The sequence below is a fragment of the Miscanthus floridulus genome, chromosome 5 (genome assembly GCF_019320115.1).
Source record: "Miscanthus floridulus cultivar M001 chromosome 5, ASM1932011v1, whole genome shotgun sequence".
Taxonomy (NCBI): Eukaryota; Viridiplantae; Streptophyta; class Magnoliopsida; order Poales; family Poaceae; genus Miscanthus; species Miscanthus floridulus.
The window spans coordinates 79899481-79917839 of record NC_089584.1 but is presented as its reverse complement, the minus strand read 5'-3'; the positions used below and the strand labels follow the sequence as shown (position 1 = coordinate 79917839).

At 47.0% G+C, this 18359-nt stretch overlaps 1 protein-coding gene and 1 non-coding gene across 2 annotated transcripts; one reads left to right on the top strand and one right to left on the bottom strand.

The window, feature by feature from the left end:
• Positions 1-5350: 5350 nt before the first annotated feature.
• On the top strand, positions 5351-5489 carry LOC136455760 (small nucleolar RNA Z247). The gene has a single exon (XR_010759232.1). It is a non-coding gene; the product is annotated as a small nucleolar RNA Z247 (small nucleolar RNA).
• Positions 5490-16507: 11018 nt separating this feature from the next.
• LOC136454811 (uncharacterized) lies at positions 16508-18318 on the bottom strand. The gene is made up of 4 exons (XM_066455083.1): positions 18229-18318; positions 17894-17983; positions 17172-17272; positions 16508-16904 (listed from the first exon to the last, which is right to left on the bottom strand). The coding sequence occupies exons 1-4, from the start codon at positions 18316-18318 to the stop codon at positions 16508-16510; spliced, it is 678 nt and encodes a 225-aa protein (XP_066311180.1).
• Between the last annotated feature and the right edge of the window lie 41 nt (positions 18319-18359).

Below are 18359 nucleotides of genomic sequence, written 5' to 3'. Positions count from 1 at the left end.
CTTTTCCTGTTTCCTAGCATCTGGTCGGCTCTCGACCCCCACGCCTCATCCCCCGTACTAGACCTCCCCCTCGCTTATCCCTCCCTTCTTTCTTCTTTTGGGGACACGGCCGCCCACACGCCTACCTCGTTGAGTGAACCCCCCTCTCCTCTCCTCTCCCTTATCCTCTGCCCGCTTGCACAGGAAGCACACTATGGCTAAGTTTATCCCCACAGCATGAACCGTTTGTGTATCCCATCCATGCCGCCTCCACTTCCAGTGTGTTGCGCTCCACCTCCGTTCGCCACTATAAGATGCCCTTGGTCCTTGCTCCTCTTCTTCATCCCCTATTCCCCTCATATTCAGAGTAGAGCTACGAGATCTAGTCGTCGTCTGGGGAACTAGGTTCGTCAGTCTGAGGTGATGGTGTAATCTAAGAAGAAAGGCTTTGGTGTCCAAAGAAGTTCAAGTCTACTGTTGGTTAGTTTGATCTTAGGGTTCACGATGTTTGAGTTCTTAGTCTCTAGTTTCTGGATCTGTTGGACCTACACCATGATTTGGATAATCATCTTCCTATTGTTTCTCCATTGTCCTCGTCTATCTCGACTTCTTGATTAAGCTTTGGTTGTATTAGGTTGCTCTTAACCATATATCCCTAAATCCCCATGTGGTTTAGCATTCAAAGTCGTGTAATCTTTCATGTAATCCCTGATTTACGAAATGTAATCGTGTTTCCCCTCCTCTGGTTCTTGCTTCGAATCTCAGGACAAGATTCTTTTTAATGGGGGTTGGTTGTAACACCTCTAGTGTTATGAGCTTGCTTAGCACCAAGATTTAGACCTAAGAGGATTTACCGAAATGATTTTCTCAGATTTTAAAATTTAACTTATGTTTGAAAGTGTCATTTTGGTGAATTATATTGAACAACGGGTTAATTAGTTCCTAGATGTTTTGTTTCTCTGAGTTAGTATGACATATGGACTAGTGTATGGAATGCGTAGTGGTTGAAATTAATCAGGTTTAGGCATATTAAAAATTACTGGCAAAAGCGTTAAAGGCTTGTTAGTTCTAGCCAAGTTATTATTATCTAAGTCAAAAACTATATAGTAGACAATGCCGATTTGACATTCGATTTCCAACAAAAATGGTTAAGCACTGCATCTATGTTCTCGCACAATTGGTTGCAGTTAGGGGTATACTAGGACGTGGTGCAGGTCAGTGGTTACGTTAGCGTTATGACGCTCATGCAAAAATTTGGCCGAAGCTTCAGCTAGAATGCATTGCACCGTGTCGTTGGCTGCTCTGTTTGTGAATCGGCACCTAGAGCGAGCGATCCTAGCCGCTCACCTCAACTACCTCGCCTGCTCTACTTGGTGTCGTTGCCGCACTGAATGAGCGAAGTAGGCGCCATGTGCGAATGCTCCCTCGCGTTCTTATTCGGGAGCGTTTTAATGGATGACTTACCAAGCTGGCTGCCTTCGCATTCCGCCAAGTTCGAGTCGTCCTGTTTATTTGCTGGTGCGATGATGGTGGTGCGTTCCCCTGCTATGAATCAGTCATTTGATTCATGGCGTCGCATCGCATTGCTCCTGCCGGCCATGTCATGCCAGGCCACCTTCCCCTGCCCCAAGCCACATTTATGAGGTTGGTGACAAACCGCATGGCTCCTCACTCTCTTGCTCTCTCATGCGCCTAGCTTTTCCTTGCCTACCATGACTGTCTGCCTCTGTGTTGAGCAGGCCGGGTCACCTCTGAGCTGCTGGTGCTGCTCCCACTCTACACAGCTGCCCCTCCTTTTTCCTTCCCACAGTGCCAGCTGAGCCATCCAGCGGCAGCTAGCACCTTCTCCCTCTCCTACTACTACCGCGCTCAGTGCCCTGGCGTCCGTGCCCCTTGCCCCTACACGCCCGCACCCCATCATGGCCACGCCCGCCTTACCGCGCTGCCTGCCTGTTGCCTCTCTAGGTTTCCCTCACACGCACGCGAGCATCCACGGCACCATCCTAGCTTTGCCTCATGCTAGTCCATAGTTTCCCCAGCGCCACCCCTCCCTTCCCCGCATTGCGCCCATGGCCGCAGTCACTACTGACCGTGCTGCCCTGCGCCACATTCCCATCGTGGCAGCGCCCGCGTTACCTTGGCTTGCTCCCCATGCTCCGTCCGCGTCGGTGCTGGCCCTCCCCCACGCGAGCCCTCAGCCCGCTCTAGACCGCTACCACGCCCGTGTGCCCACAGTGCCGCCCCCCTTTTCCCTCCCTCGCATGCACGCCGAGCCACGCTATTCTGCCTCGCTCCCTGCTGCTCGTCCCTTAGCGATCTCCCCTGCTCCTTTGCGTGTAGCGCCGGTGTCCCCTCCTGTTCGGCTGCTGCTGCTGTTCGCGGCTGCCGCTACCCCATAGCTCATGCCATGGTCGCGCCCACCATTGCCCTACCCCCTCGCGTGCGTGCGTGAGCTCCTCGGTCCGTGCTAGACCTGCGGCTCCTCGGCGCGCCCGAGCCGTAGCACCCCACCGTCGTCCGCGCTAGGCTACTCCTGCTACGATGCCATCGTGGGGCTCCGCTCCACGAACCGCTCTACGCCGTCCCGTGCCTCCTCTATTCATTGAAGAAGAAGAGAAGGGTGAGAATCCAAGTAGAAATTTTGTACAGGGTTCTAGGTGTAAAATACGTGACTCACATGGATAGTGCGTTTGTACTGCGGGTTGATTTGAGGAAAGGTCAGGGGCCCTCGTGCAAATTTGCCATCGCACCTGTGGGCTTGTCCACGCTGGGTGGCCTACCTGCCTAGGCCGTCCGTGCTGTCTACCCATGCTGAGGCCACCGTTCGCGTCGCACGCTGGGCCGATCTGCCGTCGACAGTGCCTGGGCCGCTCGTGCCCCCGCCGCTTGGGCCATGGTTGCCCGTCTGGGCCGGTCTCGTGCCACCTGGCTGGGCCACTGCCTGTGCCTAGGCCACGCACTGTGCGCCTGGGTCGCGCATCCGCTGGGCCGATTTGATGGCCGCTGGCCTTTAATTTCTAAAGCAATTGCTAAATTAGTTTCTAAAATAAACTTGTAAAATCAATATAAATTTGTGTAGTTGTCCAAAAATTATGAAACTAATTTTGTTAAGTTTCTAAAATCATGATCTATCTAATAGTGTATTTTGTTCGCATAGGTTCGGTATGTTTTTAGGATTTCTCTAATTACTTTAATAGGCTTAATATTGTTAAAATGTGAACTTGTAGGAATTTCCGCGATAAATCAGTGATAGTGTTGACTCTAAAAATTTTATAGTAAATTACTAACATTATTAGTTGCTCAATGTAATTTTTGTAGCACCAGGATAATTAGGTTGCTAGATAGATAACGATGCCCTATTTCGAATAAAGATTAAATTGATATAATGGAATAAAGAAACAACTTGGGTTTGTATAACTAAAACATTTGTTGGGAAACAACACCTTATTCGACAACATGGATATGTAGCCTAAGTACGGTCGTCGTTAGAACTAGGTTGTTAACTTGAAAGGCGTAAATCGTATTTTACGAGTCACGATTGTAGTTGATTAATTACGTCTTTGCACTGCATCGCATTGCATATCATAATAGGGACGTCGATGGATCGTGGAGTCATCGGGAGTTGCTGGAGAAATGGTGCTTTTGGAGATCATGTCGCCATGATGGAATGCTAACTTCTGATTAAATCTTACCCAGGCAAGCCCCGATGCATAACCCCTACTTTTCTGCACTTTAAATTATATTTATGCATTAAGTTTTAAGGAGTTGAATGAAACCCACTTGCATATATATATATATATATATATATATATATATATATATATATATATATATATATATATATATATATCTTTATCCTTTGAGTCTTACTAGTATGACAAGATCATGGAGATTGCTATGCTATAGGACTCCAGTAGAAGTCGAATGATTGCCTGTCACCCACGAGAGATAGGAAATATATTACTGTATTATGATCACTTAGAAAATATAAATGGTGGAAAGGAAAAATGGTGACCGAATAGGGATTTGGTTTGGGTATTGGTCGGTGTAAGAGGTTGTGTCCTACGGTCAACGGGGCATGGCTTGGTTACACCGTTTTTCCCTGTCTGTGTTGGTTAAGGATCGGCCATTGCATAAGACTCTAGGCAAATCACAGACTTATTATCCTAGGCACATACTTAGGTATGGGTGCTTGGAAGACTTGTTACTCTCTTGTCATGGGTTCCAGCTCTTTTTGGACCAACTGTCAGGGTGGTTTTTAGGTTATGAGGTCCTTGCACCACACTGAGTCTGGGACTCAGGGGCAGGGGCTTGGAGTCCTAGTTTGGATAGGGACCTAGACCCCATGATAGGAGAGTAGTGGGTTGGTCCTGCTTGTGCCTAGAGTACAAGCAGGGCGTTTATTTTTGAGGTACCCCACTGGGGGCATTGATTTGCGAATCACCGGCGTTCCGGTACAACTTGTTTGTGGCCTAGCACCGTAGTAAGAACTGGAAGATGAAAGATGGTAAAAGGAAATCTGGTTCCTTACCACTTGCTTGAAAGTAGCACAGGTGCTTACATAGAATGGTTGGTTAACGAACTAATGCGACTGTTAATAAAAATCGAATATAAGGATGCACGCTTAGTAATGCTTCCTACAGATGCAATAAACCCACAAGCCAGATAGCTTTGCATATCTTTGGAGTCTTTTCTTTTCTTCCTGTTGGGTAAGTCTTGCTGAGTATAATTGAGTACTTAGGGTTTTATTTCCCCCTATTGTAGGTGACAACTGACAGGTGAAGGCTAGAGCTGACCTTTGTGTGTGGATTCCTCCTGGTGAGCTTAGAGAGGATTCCTTTACGCTGTGATTATAGTCTTTATTTATAACTATCACCAAATGTTTTAACAAATGAAAGTTTTATAATATGTTATCGTAGTTTATATATCAATATGTCATCACATCATAAATAGATGTTTAATTCCGCTGTAACTCTGTTCACATGTTTATATTCTGTTGTTCAATTAAATTATTCATACCCTGCTAATATGATTACATTCCGCTGTTATAACAGTAAATATTATACTCTGATGTGGTATTAAAAGTGATGTAAGAAATGGTGTAAGCTTTATTCTCTTATTTGTGATCCTGATGGGAAAAATGTGGATTTACGGGTTCTCCCCTGGGGTGTGCCTGACGAAACTGTGTAATTTAGTGTTCTCCCTTGAGTACTTAGTGTCTAATGGAAGACAAGTACTCCTGAAAGGCATTAGATTAGGTGGTTCTGCCACACGCATGGCCCTAGCGACCGCGACCAAGGGGACGTCTTCAATCACCGACTACTTCACCAAAATGAAGGGCCTCGCTGAGGAGATGGCATCGGCGGGCTGGAATCTAGAAGATGAGGAGCTCGTGTCGTACATCCTCACCGGCATCGACCTCGAGTTCAACCCCTTCGTCTCCGTCATCATCGCAAGGGTCGAACCCATTACTATTGGTGAGCTTTACACTTAGCTAGTTAGTTTTGAACAGCACACTGGAGCTGCACTGGCGGGGGACCTCATTCCTCAGCCAACATGGTGGCCAAAGGAGGCCAGTGGAGGTGGCAACCCTACTGATGGCCGTGGCCGTGGCCATGGCCGCGGCTGGTTTTGGACGTGGCCAGAAGGGTGGCCACTGATGGTAGGCCATGGTGGAGGACCGACTGTTACTTGCTAGTTGTGCGGCAAGGATGGTCACACGGTGATGAAGTGCTACAAACGTTTTGATGCATCGTTCACTGGTCTGCCCTAGAAGAGTGCGTCCTCGGCCATGACTTCATATGGAGTTGACACGAACTGGTATGTCGACTCGGGCAGCCACCGATCACAGTGACCAGCGAGCTCGAGAAGCTCACTGTTCGCAACAAGTATGGCGGGCACGATCAGGGTCCATTCCGCTAGCGATTTTAGGTATGGAGATTGATCGCATTGGTTCTAGCATTTTGCGTACCCCAACTAGTAATATTCATCTTCATAAAATTCTTCATGTTTCTCAAGCTAACAAAAGTTTGCTTTCTGTTCATCGTCTTACATGTGACAATAATGCCTTCCTAGAGTTTCATCCAAATCAATTTTTTTATCAAGGAATAGGGAATGAGGAAGTCCCTTCTCAGAGGCAAATGTGAAGGAGGTCTTTACCCGTTGAAGTCGAGTCCAAATAAGAAAGCGCTTGGCATCATCAAGCCGTCTGCCACCTTGTGGCATCATAGATTAGGCCATGCATCTACTCCTGTAGTTCAGCAGGTCCTTAATCGCCATAAGCTTCCTTTTGTCAAGAGTTCCAATAAAAACAATATCTGTGATGCATGTCAGATGGGCAAAAGTCACCAATTGCTCTATCCAAGGTCAACTAGTGTGTCTACTAGTCCCTTGGATCTTGTTTATCAGATGTTTGGGGCCCTGCACCTTCTTCCATTGGACGCAATTCATATTATGTTAGCTTTATTGATGATTATAGCAAATTTACATGGATATATTTTCTACAGTCACAAATCTGAAGTCTTTCAATGTTTTCGTGATTTTCAGCACCTTGCTGAGTGCCAATTTAGCCGCAAAATCCTTACCATGCAAACCGATTGGGGGCGATATCAATCGTTAAATACCTTTTTCAATCGGGTTGGCATAACACATCACGTCTCATGCCCTCATGCTTACCAGCAAAACGGATCGGCCAAGTGGAAACACCGTCACATAGTAGAAGTTGGGTTGTCTTTGCTTGCTCATGCTTCCATGCCTCTCAAATTTGGGACGAGGCCTTTGCTACCGCTGTGTTTCTTATCAATAGGCTTCCTTCTAGAGTAATTCATAATGAAACCCCACATTAGCGCCTCCTTCATCAACAGCCTGACTACTCTTTTCTACGCACAGTTTGGCTACGCCTACTGGCCGAACTTGAGACCATACAACACAAGAAAATTAGCCTTCTAATCTAAGCAATGCGTTTTTCTTGGTTATAGCAATTTACACAAGGGCTTTAAGTGCCTAGATCTGTCTGCTGGCCGGGTGTATATCTCCCGTGATGTTGTTTTTGATGAGCATGTTTTCCCTTTTGCCAAACTTCATCCAAATGCTGGTGCTCGTCTCCGAGTTGAGTTGTCTATTCTTCCCTGATGCATTAGTCAATCCCAATGCTAGGTTTGGGGATGCAACTTTGCTAAATCGATGTGATAATGCTCCAACTGATGACAATGGCGCCAGCCAAAGTATTTTTGTGGATGATGCAGGCATACATGGTGATTCTGTTAGTGAACATCCGGGTTCATTTGGTGCAAATCCGGGTTCATTTGGTCGTCATTTCATGTGTCACCTCCCTGGCGACAACCACGGCGTGGGTCTCGAAGCGGATTCGCTACACGCCGACACGTCGGCGTCCTCCGCATCAGCCCCGGGATCCACGTGGATTTCTTCTTAGCGTCGCGTGGCATCAACGACCGATCAGGCGGGGTCTTCTGCATCTTCTTTCCCGCTGCACACGACTCCTACCTCGTCGCCACAGCCGTAGACGGATCCGAGCGCCAGGGGGCAGGATCAGCTGTCGCTCGAGTCCGTGTCGCCTGGATCGTCTGCGGCTGATGCTCCTGTTGTTGATCCTACGACCTCCACCGCAAGTGATGCTCCTTCTCACCCTGCCACACGACTCCAGCACGGTATACATAAACCAAAAATTTACACTGATGACACTGTTAGATGGGGTATGTTTGCAGCATCTGCAGGTGAACCAAATACTATTGATGAGGCTTTGCAAGATCAGAAGTGGGTAGCGGCTATGAATAGTGAACATAGTGCCTTGTTACAAAATAGAACTTGGCACCTTGTTCCTCTTCCCAAAGGCAAGAATATTATTGACTGTAAGTGGGTCTACAAGATCAAGAGGAAGGCTGACGGTGCGATATACTGATATAAAGCACGCTTAGTAGCCAAGGGTTACACGCAACTCTATGGCATTGACTATGAAGACACTTTCAGTCCGGTAGTCAAAACTGCTACTATAAGACTCATACTTTCCATTGCAGTTTCCAGGGGTTGGTCACTGAGACAACTTGACGTTCAGAATGCCTTTCTTCATGGAGTTCTAGAAGAAGTGTATATGCGGCAACCACCGGGATATGCAGATAAGTCTCATCCAAATTTTGTTTGCAAGCTGGATAAGGCCATCTATGGTCTCAAGCAAGCACCACGTGCTTGGTACGCACGGTTGTGTAGTAAGCTTGAAGCTCTGGGATTCGTGTCTTCCAAGGTAGACACATCTTTATTTTACTACAATGAAGGAAGGCATATAATATTTATTCTAGTCTATGTAGATGACATCATTGTGGCAAGTTCCTCACCAGAAGCCACAAATGCTCTACTCAAGGACTTGGAGAAAGAGTTTTCCTTGAAGGACCTTGGTGAGTTGCACTATTTTCTAGGAATTGAAGTAAAGAAAAATTCGGATGGGTTAGTCTTGTCGCAAGGAAAGTATGCTGAAGACATTATCAAGCGAGCCGGTATGAATCATAGCAAGTCAGTCTCCCTTGTCTACTGTCGACAAGCTCAGCGCCACCGAAGGAGAGAAACTTGGGCCTGAGGATTCTACAAGGTATAGAAGCATTGTTGGGGCTTTACAATATCTAACGCTTACTCAGCCAGATATCTCCTTTGCAGTAAATAAAGTGTGCCAATTCCTTCATGCTCCCACTACCTTGCATTGAACTGCGGTGAAAAGAATACTTCGGTATATACATGGCACACTGAAACTTGGGTTGAATATCAGACGCTCAAGCTCTATGATGGTGAGTGCATTTTCAGATGCTGATTGGGCAGGTTGTGTTGATGACCTCCGCTCGACTGGAGGCTTTGCTGTGTTTCTTGGTTGCAATCTGATTTCATGGTGTGCAAGGAAACAAGCAATAGTGTCTCGCTCAAGTACTGGAGCCGAATACAAAGCTCTTGCTAATGCCACTGCAGAGATGATGTGGGTTCAGAAGTTGTTGACTGAGTTGAAGATCCAACATCCTCCTGCAGCGCGATTGTGGTGTCATAATCTAGGGGCTACTTATCTCTCTGCTAATCATGTTTTTCATGCAAGAACAAAACACATAGAGGTTGATTTTCATTTTGTCGGAGAAAGGGCAGCTTAGAAGTTGCTAAGTATTCGGTTCATAAACTCAGCAGATCAATTAGCAGATGGTTTTACTAAACCATTGACATTGGCGAAGTTGATCCAGTTTAGAAGCAATCTCAACCTAGTGGCTGGTTAAGATTGAGAGGGGGTGTTAAGATGACGTGTTAGTCTGTGTCTAGGTTCATTGTATAGTACCTAGATTATTGTACAAGGTAAGTTAGTTGGATCTAGATAGGTTGGATATATACTTTCTGTTGTAAACAATGACCTTGTACATGCCACCATGGGGATTGTTCCCGTGTATATAAACACGTAGCCGAGAGCCCCAAAGGGTATCTCGTTCCACCCAAATTCACACTTCCTTCCCCTTATCTTCTCGGCACGCCAAAGTCCCTTCAAAGTTCGTCCAGAATCTGCACGACATTGACTTAACCTCATACCAAGCAGGGGATATAAACTTCCTCTTCAACTCACTCTCTTATGTTTCATTCACAAACCAATAAGATATTACGATTAAAAATCAAACTGGCACTTTAGTTCCCTCCCTCAACTCTCGTCACTGAGTACGCAATTATCGAACACGCCGCAAAGGTTATACACCCAACAGTGATGTGACTGGTGTCGATGCAAAGGTCATACCGCAACAGTGGTGTCGACGCGGTCCTGATAGTAGAGGTAGAATGCGTAGCCGACGTCCATGCAGGCGCACACGATGATACGAACACGGCCGCAACAGGCTGCCATGAATACTTGTCGCCCAGTGATGATGACAGTTGATACGGGTTCTAGCTCAAAATCTGCGGCCGCCTCGTTTATATCCAGTCTTGCCAATCACCTTTGGGGCTGCGGTAAGGTGTAGTAATTCCGTTCCAGTCATTCTGTCAAGTAATGGAACTATCTACGTGTAAATGTGTAATAAAGTATGGATTATTGTTAGTAAAATAGTTCACGGTATCTTGTAAAGTTTGGGTGATTATTAGATACTTCCTTCATTTCAAATTATAAGACGTTTGACTTTTTTTTACCCTAAGTTTGATCACTCGTCTTATTCAAAAAGTTTATGCAAATTTTTGAATAAGATGAGTAGTCAAATTTAGTGTCAAAAAAGTCAAACGTCTTATAATTTGAGATGGAGGAAGTAGTAAAATAGTTGCTTGGAATTGAGCCAGATTGTTGTCATACATGTTCCTATACGCTCTGGTTTCAGGCTCTTCTTCTACATTTCCCTGCAATCTGCAGTGTAGATTTTTTTTTTAATTGTAACACTTTTTGTAAACTAATTTTAAATCTAACATTGACTATTTTTTATTTCCAAATCTAACACTTTTAGCCGTGCCTATTGCCATGGCGTGGCCAAAGGCCTATGCCGCGCCATGCATGGTGGCGCGGTAGGGGGCTGATGTGCGACGACCGGATGAGCTGACCGTTGACGTGGCGGGGCCTGCCGCGCCACCGATCTTGGCGCGGTAGCGACGCGCCCTGATCGGTGGCGCGGCAGCGACGCGCCGTGATCGCCTGGCCCTGGCCTGCCCGCGCGAGACTCGATGAGCTGCTCCTTGGAAACCACGGCGCCTAAAGACACGTGAGAGACGCGCCTGCGGCCTACCGTCTGGGTCTGGCTCTGGCACCGCCGCTCCACTTCTCCCGTCCCTGTGCCCCACAGGGCACGGGCGCCGAGGCTGCGTGTCGAGCGCGCACACCGTATGAACCACGCTGCCGTGCCCGGTTGGCCCTGCTGCACCTGCACGCCTCCCCCGTCGCCGTCTGGCCTCTGGCACTCGCCGAAAGTTTATGCGGGTGTCTGGTCAGCATCAGGATGAGGGACTTGGACAGCTGGAACAAGAGCAAGGAGCACGGGTTTCTCGGCTTCTGGAACACGGTCAAGTCCTTGGCCAGTCTCCACATGGATCGACAGGCTAAAGGCGTACAAGATTGTTCCTTGATGCCTTTCATTTACATGTTCCTTGTGGTTCTCCGTCCTGATTGTCACAGAACCGACCAATTTATAAGAGCACAAGTACAAAAAAAAAACAATCGCCGAAACGATCAAATTCTCGCACTTGAGCCCATATAAACCCGGTAGTCAACTGAAACCACGAAGGATTTCAAACCAACTTGCATACAACCAAGATCACAGTAATTCAACATAACATATCATACGTTACAACATTTCACAGATAGTTTGCAAATAGATTACATCACCTCAGAGTCATCGTTATTACAAAACAAGTGTTGTAAAGTACGCGGAAGCAAATAGTTTAACTTACACACCCGAGTTCAAATACAAATACTGGTTTGCTGATCACAACCCGCAAAAGCATTCGGATAAGAGAAATAGAGATCATGCCCATGATCTAGTCTTCGTCACCCATCGGGTGAAGACAATACTTACAAAAGCCCTGATATAGAAGGTCATCTGCAACAAGAGGGAATAAACCCTGAGTACGAGAATGTACTCAGCTAGACTTACCCATCGGAAACCAAAACAAATGACACCAAGGATCATGAATAGCTTAATTTAGTGGATCTGGCTGACACTTTCTTTTTGCGGAAAAGCATAAGTAATAATGATCAACTCCTAACCTGAACTAGCACTGACTTTTAGCCATTAACCTGTCATCTATATTAGCACCTGTACTAAGCAATCATTTGATTAAGATGCAAACATTAATAACCATAGTAGGTATAAATCGTGGCAACATTCTCATCATCATCCATTTAACCATATCGTTAGATTAATTAAATCTACATTGCCTCTGCTCAGTCAAGTTCTCACTATCCGAGAGAGACGGCGATTCGAATCGATTCCTATCTAGCTGGAGGGGTATTCCTAAACACAAACCCTGCTTCCCCCATCAGGGTCGCAACAAGTCACCTTTGGTACAATTTAGGAGTCACGAGTCCGATCAGTGCCGCAAAATCAGAGAACCACTCTGCCATGAGTGCTCGGTGACTTAACCCGCCCTTGGGCTTATGCCAATGGCTCTCCGCACATCCTTACTACCATCCAGATTGCGACCCCTGCTTGCGTCCCTGGCTTGAATCGAGCTACTAGGCTTCGCGGTCGAAACGAGTTATCCGGCCAGCTAAGTGTTAGGCTGCGTTCAACATGACATGAGGACGTACAACGTATCGGTCCTTAAACGACACAGACAGAGTCACTATGTCCAAACCTATACAAGACTCCGCCCGGCGCATGGCCACGACGCACGGCGGCTTGCCATGGCACACGGCGGCGCTTGGCCGTGTTCCAGCGCGGCTGGTCCGGTAATGGTGGTAGCGTCATCACCGAAGCATCTACTTGCGATGGCGAAGGCTAGGCGAGGGCTAGGGAAGGACGAGAGAGGCTGTGCTGTGCTAGCCATGGTGAGCTCCAACGACTCCGACGAGGTACGACGACGACGGAAACCAAAAATGCGGCCACTACCTTGGTTCGCCGGCCCAACGGTGAGGTGGAAGAACTAAAGGAGGCTACGGTGGAGCTTCGGGCTAGCTGGAGGCAGCGTTTTCACGGTGGCGAGGGAGCTAGGCGACGGCGCGTGCTTGGTGGCAATGGCGGAGCCGACGCGCTGCTGCTGCTGCTGCGAGCGAGGAAGGCGACGGAGGGTGAAGGAGAGTGAGCAGAGAGGCAGGAGGACGTGGCTTCAAGCAGAGGACACCGGGCAACGGCGTCTGGCCGGCCACGATGCGTGGCGACCACGCGGCGGCAGCGGCCTATTGCCAGTCAGCCCTATAGCGCGAAGCTGATTCAGTTATCAGAGCGAAGGAACTGGCCTGACAGCGAGTTTTTGTCCCTTCAAAATTCCAAATCGGTGGCGAGTTAGCAGGATCTCCTTGAATCAAAGTTGCATAGCTATAATAGGTCTACAATTGTTCTATAGAAACCTTCAGCTAATTTGCAAAGAATCACAAGTTACATTAATCCAAAGTCAGCTCCAACAAACTGTAAATGCAACTATGACTTAGAAATTTTTCTAAGTGTAGAATCAGCACCCAAACCTGACTTGTGGGCCATGTTTGAGACTGTTCCACACATTTTTATGACTTGGCCTCTAAACAAAGTTTGTTCCATCTATAATTTGCTACAACTTTGCTTTAGGTTGCTCAGACATGCAAACACTCTAAGCTACACTTTTTAAACAGTCAAACCCAGGAGCTCTAGGGGTCTAAAATAGTCAAACCCTAACTTGGAAACCCAATTAGGCAAAATGATCAACATGAGCATTGTTCCTAATGACATTCTAAGTATAACTAAGTTGCTTAAGAGGATAATTAGCCACACCACACATTGGTCACACCAAAATCAAGCATCACATGTATTGAAACAAGGAAAACAAGTGACTTTGTTACTTCTGTTTCAAAACCATGTTTCATGTGTTTCATGAGTTTGTGGCATTGTACTAGCTAACCTTGTTTCACTAAAGTGTGTTGCACATGTTGCACTTGAGTGTTACACACTATGCATTTCCTAAAACAATCACACATAGAATGTAACAATATGTTGCAATGTTTCAAAAGCATGTTTCAGACAATTCCAAACTCATGAATGGATGAATGATGCTCATGTTTATGGAATGCAAGTGCAAATGTGGAAGCCAAACACCTAGGGTGTTACACTGATGCTGTATTATACATCACGTCAAGTGATTAACATCTTTTACCTATCGTTGTTGATTTACCTGTCAAAAATCTTGTTTTACTACTGTAGCACTGTACAGAGCTTCAAGCAAAATTTATATACATACAGAAGCACACATATTTGACATAAGACTTGTGAACTAAGAGCACCAACTATCTATGATTCATCCATTCATCTCTAACGGTCGAATTAAAATCATAAAAAGAGCATGACCAATCTAAAAATTATCTCTAAAATAAAAAAAATAGAAAATAGAAAGGTGGACCAAAAAATTCATCTCAAAACAACAAAAGAAATCATCCAAAAAAAACCCTGCAAAAATACAAATTACAATTCTGAAATGTGCTGGACAAGCTCCATTTAACCAATCCAGCGAGGAACATCTGGATATAAAACAACTTGTCATGCTGGTTCATGTGGAATACAGGCAGCACACATATATACTTTTATTTACACCAATTCTTCTTTCATATATACTGGCAAGGAGGTACGTACTCCTAGCAGATATAGCATAGGAGCTTAAAAAATATGAAATTAGTCAGGTTAAAAATTATTCAAGGCACATTAGGGTAAAATGAAACCCAAAAGTACTTGATGCAAATATCAGGTAATCAAGAAAAGAATGCACATCATGTAATTCTATTTTGGAATAGAATGAGCTGCAACTCTGCTGATAAATATAGCCATGTATGTGGGAGCATTCAACAGTTGAACAGTAAACGTACAAATTCAACTATTCAACCGTTGAATGCTCCCACATACATGGCTATATTTATTGTTTTTCAATTATAGAATATTGTTTTTCTCTCATAACATTTCAGCATAAATCAAATTTCAACATAGATTATTCTTATTTCCTTAATTATAGGATCTATAAGATTGAGTTGCTTGTAAACGCTGAGTGTGTGTGTATATATATGGACCCTTTGGAAATTAGTCAAGCAAGGCAAATATTGTTGCCTGGCATCAAGGGCCATCTACCGTGACTCAGCCTCCCCCACGTTCTCCTCCTCCTCGAGCACGCCTAGGGCAGCCACGGCTGCATCCCTGCTCAAGCCACGGCGCCCCAACGCCGTCAACCTCGCCCTCGCCCTCCAATCTCCTATCCCTACACTCTTCATAGCCGCGGCAGGATAAGGATCCTATCACATGGTTTTCTCATGGGCGCTAAAGAGTGATGCAGATTAAACCAAACGAATAGTTTGGTACTAGCAAAAACGAACCCACCTTTCATCCTCTCTAGAAATCAGAACCATGATTCTGTACTTCAATTTGATGGTGAATTCGTCAACGGGTAGAAGCAATGTAGAAGCTTCAGCATTCCCTTTTCTAACGCTCTGTTCGCTTGGCTTATAAGCCGTATTTTTTCAGCCAACGAACAATATTTTTTTCTCACGACAAATTAGCCAACAGTACTTTCAGCCATATCTTATTAGCCAAGCGAACAGGTCATCCAAGGCCCCCTTTGAAATCTAGAAAAGTTTCCCGATTCTGTGTTTTTCTTGTGAAATTGAAAGTTTTCTTAATCTTACATTTTTCCAATGAAACTAAACTAATTCCTATAACTCTTGTAAAATTAAACTGATTCGTATAAAATTTCTGCACGATTCTTGTGGTCAAGTGAGACCTAAAGTAAAACTCTTGCATCCGTAAGATACCACAACATATTTCACATTTCTTGGCGCGGTCTCAGCAAAATTGTTTTTGGTTTTTCCTTCTTTCGCCTTCTCATGTCCTAATGCCGATTAAAAGTGAGAATACATATGTACTGTACTAAAGATGGTGGCATATTTTTCTGCCTAGATGCTGATTGAGCTCGCACGCATTACTCTAACTTTATGGTAGGTTTACACAATTCATGCGACAACATACAACCATGAGCAAACTATACACTCGAGTCTTAGCTTCATACAAGTACACAGCAAATCAAATTCCTGCTCGTACATCCAATGACTTCATTGTTCTTTCTCATACATTATTTAGCACAGACCATTCACGAAGACACATCCACAATGTTACTGATCACATCTGCAGGGAGAGTGCCACACCAACCGCATGCATCTTTGTTGCTTTGATGTAGTTTTAGCTCTGTTTCTTTGGTGTATCAGCATACTTCCAGGAGGCAAGTGCAGATGAAGTGAAATGTCTTCCACCAGCCACATCTTCTTCACGTATGTGGCTCCCGATTTCTTTCAGATCTTCGTCTGTCAGTCTCACCTTTAAGGAGTCAATGTTGGTGTTAAGGACCTGGGCGCCTAGAGTTGGAGGCCCCTGACTTCTCAGCTCATAACTCGAACCAGGTAATGGAGGTGTCAGGGTTTTTGCCTGACTACCCCAACAGGATGTGAGATTAAGAATAGTAGAGAAAGGGGAAGATTAGGGAATAACTTCTTTCTTACTTCCTTCAACGAGTATAGGGGTACATATAGGAGCTCTGCTCCATTGCTACTTGCGCCAGCCATTAACTGCTAGCTGGCTAATTAATTCCTTAATCTCTTCAATTTCTACTTAATTGCCTTAGAGACTACAGCCCCTCCAGCCGCCTAAACCTCTTTGGGTTCTTCCAGGACATGCGTCCCCTTGGGGACTGCCCAGGCTGCACCTTGTGTTCGAGGCCGGCGGCTGTACTGTCGACCCCACATGACATCTCTCCCCCCCCCCCTCGATGAGCAGCTCGTCCTCGAGCTGGAAGCTTAGGTAACGCTCGGTGAAGCTGTCAATGTCCTCCTAGGTAGTGGAGGCCGAGGGCTCGCCTTGCCAATGGATCAGGACTTGGCGGACGCCTCGGGCCAGCCTGGATCGTGAGGCATGCTCTGGAACCGGCAGTGTGGCGCCATGATGCATAGGAGGCAGAGCCGGGGGGGGGTGGCCGGGGGAGTACCCACGAACTTCTTCAGGAGCCGGACGTAGAAGACATCGTGTAGCCAGGCGCGGGGAGGGGGCTCGAGGCGGTAGGCGACGTCGTTGATGATGTCAGAGATGTGGTACGACCCATAGCATCGGGGTCGCAGCTTCCCTTTGGTGACGCCATGGAGGGAGGCCGGGGCGCGATGGCGGAGACGAAGCCAGACCCAATCACCCACGCTGTAGTGAACGTCGCGGTGATGCTTGTCGTAGAACCGCTTGTAGACGTCCTGAGCTTGCTCCAGCCGGCCCGGGAATCTGCCAGTATTTCATTGCATTCAGCCATGGTCTTGGCCACCGCAGCCACCCTAGTTTCATCAGGCTCATAGGAGCGGATGGAGGGATGGCTCATGGCCGTAGACGAGCTGAAATGGCGTCGTCTTGAGCGCGGACTGAAAAGCGGTGTTATAGATGTATTCCACCCATGGCAGCCAGCGCAGCCACTAACGGGGGCGATCGCCAGTTAGGCAGCGTAAATACATGATGATCACCTTGTTGGCTGCCTCTATCTGGCCATCAGACTACGGGTGGAATGCCGTCGTCATGTGTAGCTTGACTCCGGCGAGGCACAGCAGCTCTTTCCAGAAGATGGAGGTGAACATGGGGTCCCTGTCCGAGATAATGGACTGCGGGATACCGTGCAGGCGCACGATGTCAGAGAAGAAAGCCTACGCCATGGACTCCGCGGAGTAAGGATGGGCCAGCGGAATAAAGTGGCATTATTTGCTGAACTAATCAACAATGGTGAGGATGACGGATTTGCCGCCCACGCGCGGCAAAGCTTCGATGAAATCCATCCCGATGTCCACCCAAACTGCTGTTGGCATAGGCAGGGGAAGAAGAAGGCATGCTGGGTGTAGGTGCTTGGACTTGTAGCGTTGACAGGTGGCGCACGCGCGCACATAGTCCTGGACCATGGCACGTAGGTTCGGCGAGTGGAAGTCGCGGTGGAGGCGTTGGAGTGTGCGTTGGACTCCTTCGTGGCCGTCATCGTGAATGGCAGCGAGGAGTTTCTGGAGGAGGGGGACGCCAGGCGGGATGTAGAGGTGCCCCTAGAACGCGACCAGCCCGTCGACAAGGGACCAGGGAGCCGTGCGCTAGGAGAAACTGATCTCCTCCTTGATGGCGACCAGCGCATAGTCCTAAATATTAGCTTGTCGTAGGCGCTCGATGAAGTAAAAGCGCGGCCCCGATAGCCCCAAGATCGCTGCCTCCTCCATGTCACAGCAGGACAGGGCATCGGCTACCATATTGGTGCTGCCCGCCTTGTATTCCACGAAGAAGTTGAAGCCCAGCAGCTTGCCCACCCAATGGTGCTGGGGAATGGTGGCCAGCCGCTGATCCAAAAGAAATTTGAGGCTGAAATGGTCAGTACGTACTAGGTATGGCCTCTAGTGGCGGATGGCCAGCACCAATCCAATCAGCTCCCGCTCATATGCCACCAAGGATTGATGTCGAGGGGTAGCAGGGCGGCTAAAGAAGGCGATGGGTGCTGATCTTGAAGAAGAATGGCCCCAAAGCCATGTGTTGAAGCGTCGCACTCCATGATGAACGGCTACTCGAAGTCGGGTAGGGCCAGTACCGGTGCTGTAGTGATGGCCGTCTTGAGGGCGACGAAGGCTGCAGCCGCTGCCTCATTCCAGGTGAACCCCTCCTTCTTCAATAGGCCCATCAGGGGTGCTGCTATGGCGCCAAAATCCTTGACAAACTTGC

Excerpts from the sequence above, each read along its gene's own strand:
- LOC136454811 (XM_066455083.1), bottom strand. The coding sequence starts at position 18,318 with ATGGGCCTATTGAAGAAGGAGGGGTTCACCTGGAATGAGGCAGCGGCT. Across the intron at positions 17,984-18,228 it reads CGGCCATCACTACAGCACCG|CGGCTGGCCACCATTCCCCA; the intron begins GTACTGGCCCTA and ends CTTTTGGATCAG. Across the intron at positions 16,905-17,171 it reads ATGACGACGGCATTCCACCC|ATTCCCGGGCCGGCTGGAGC; the intron begins GTAGTCTGATGG and ends AAATACTGGCAG.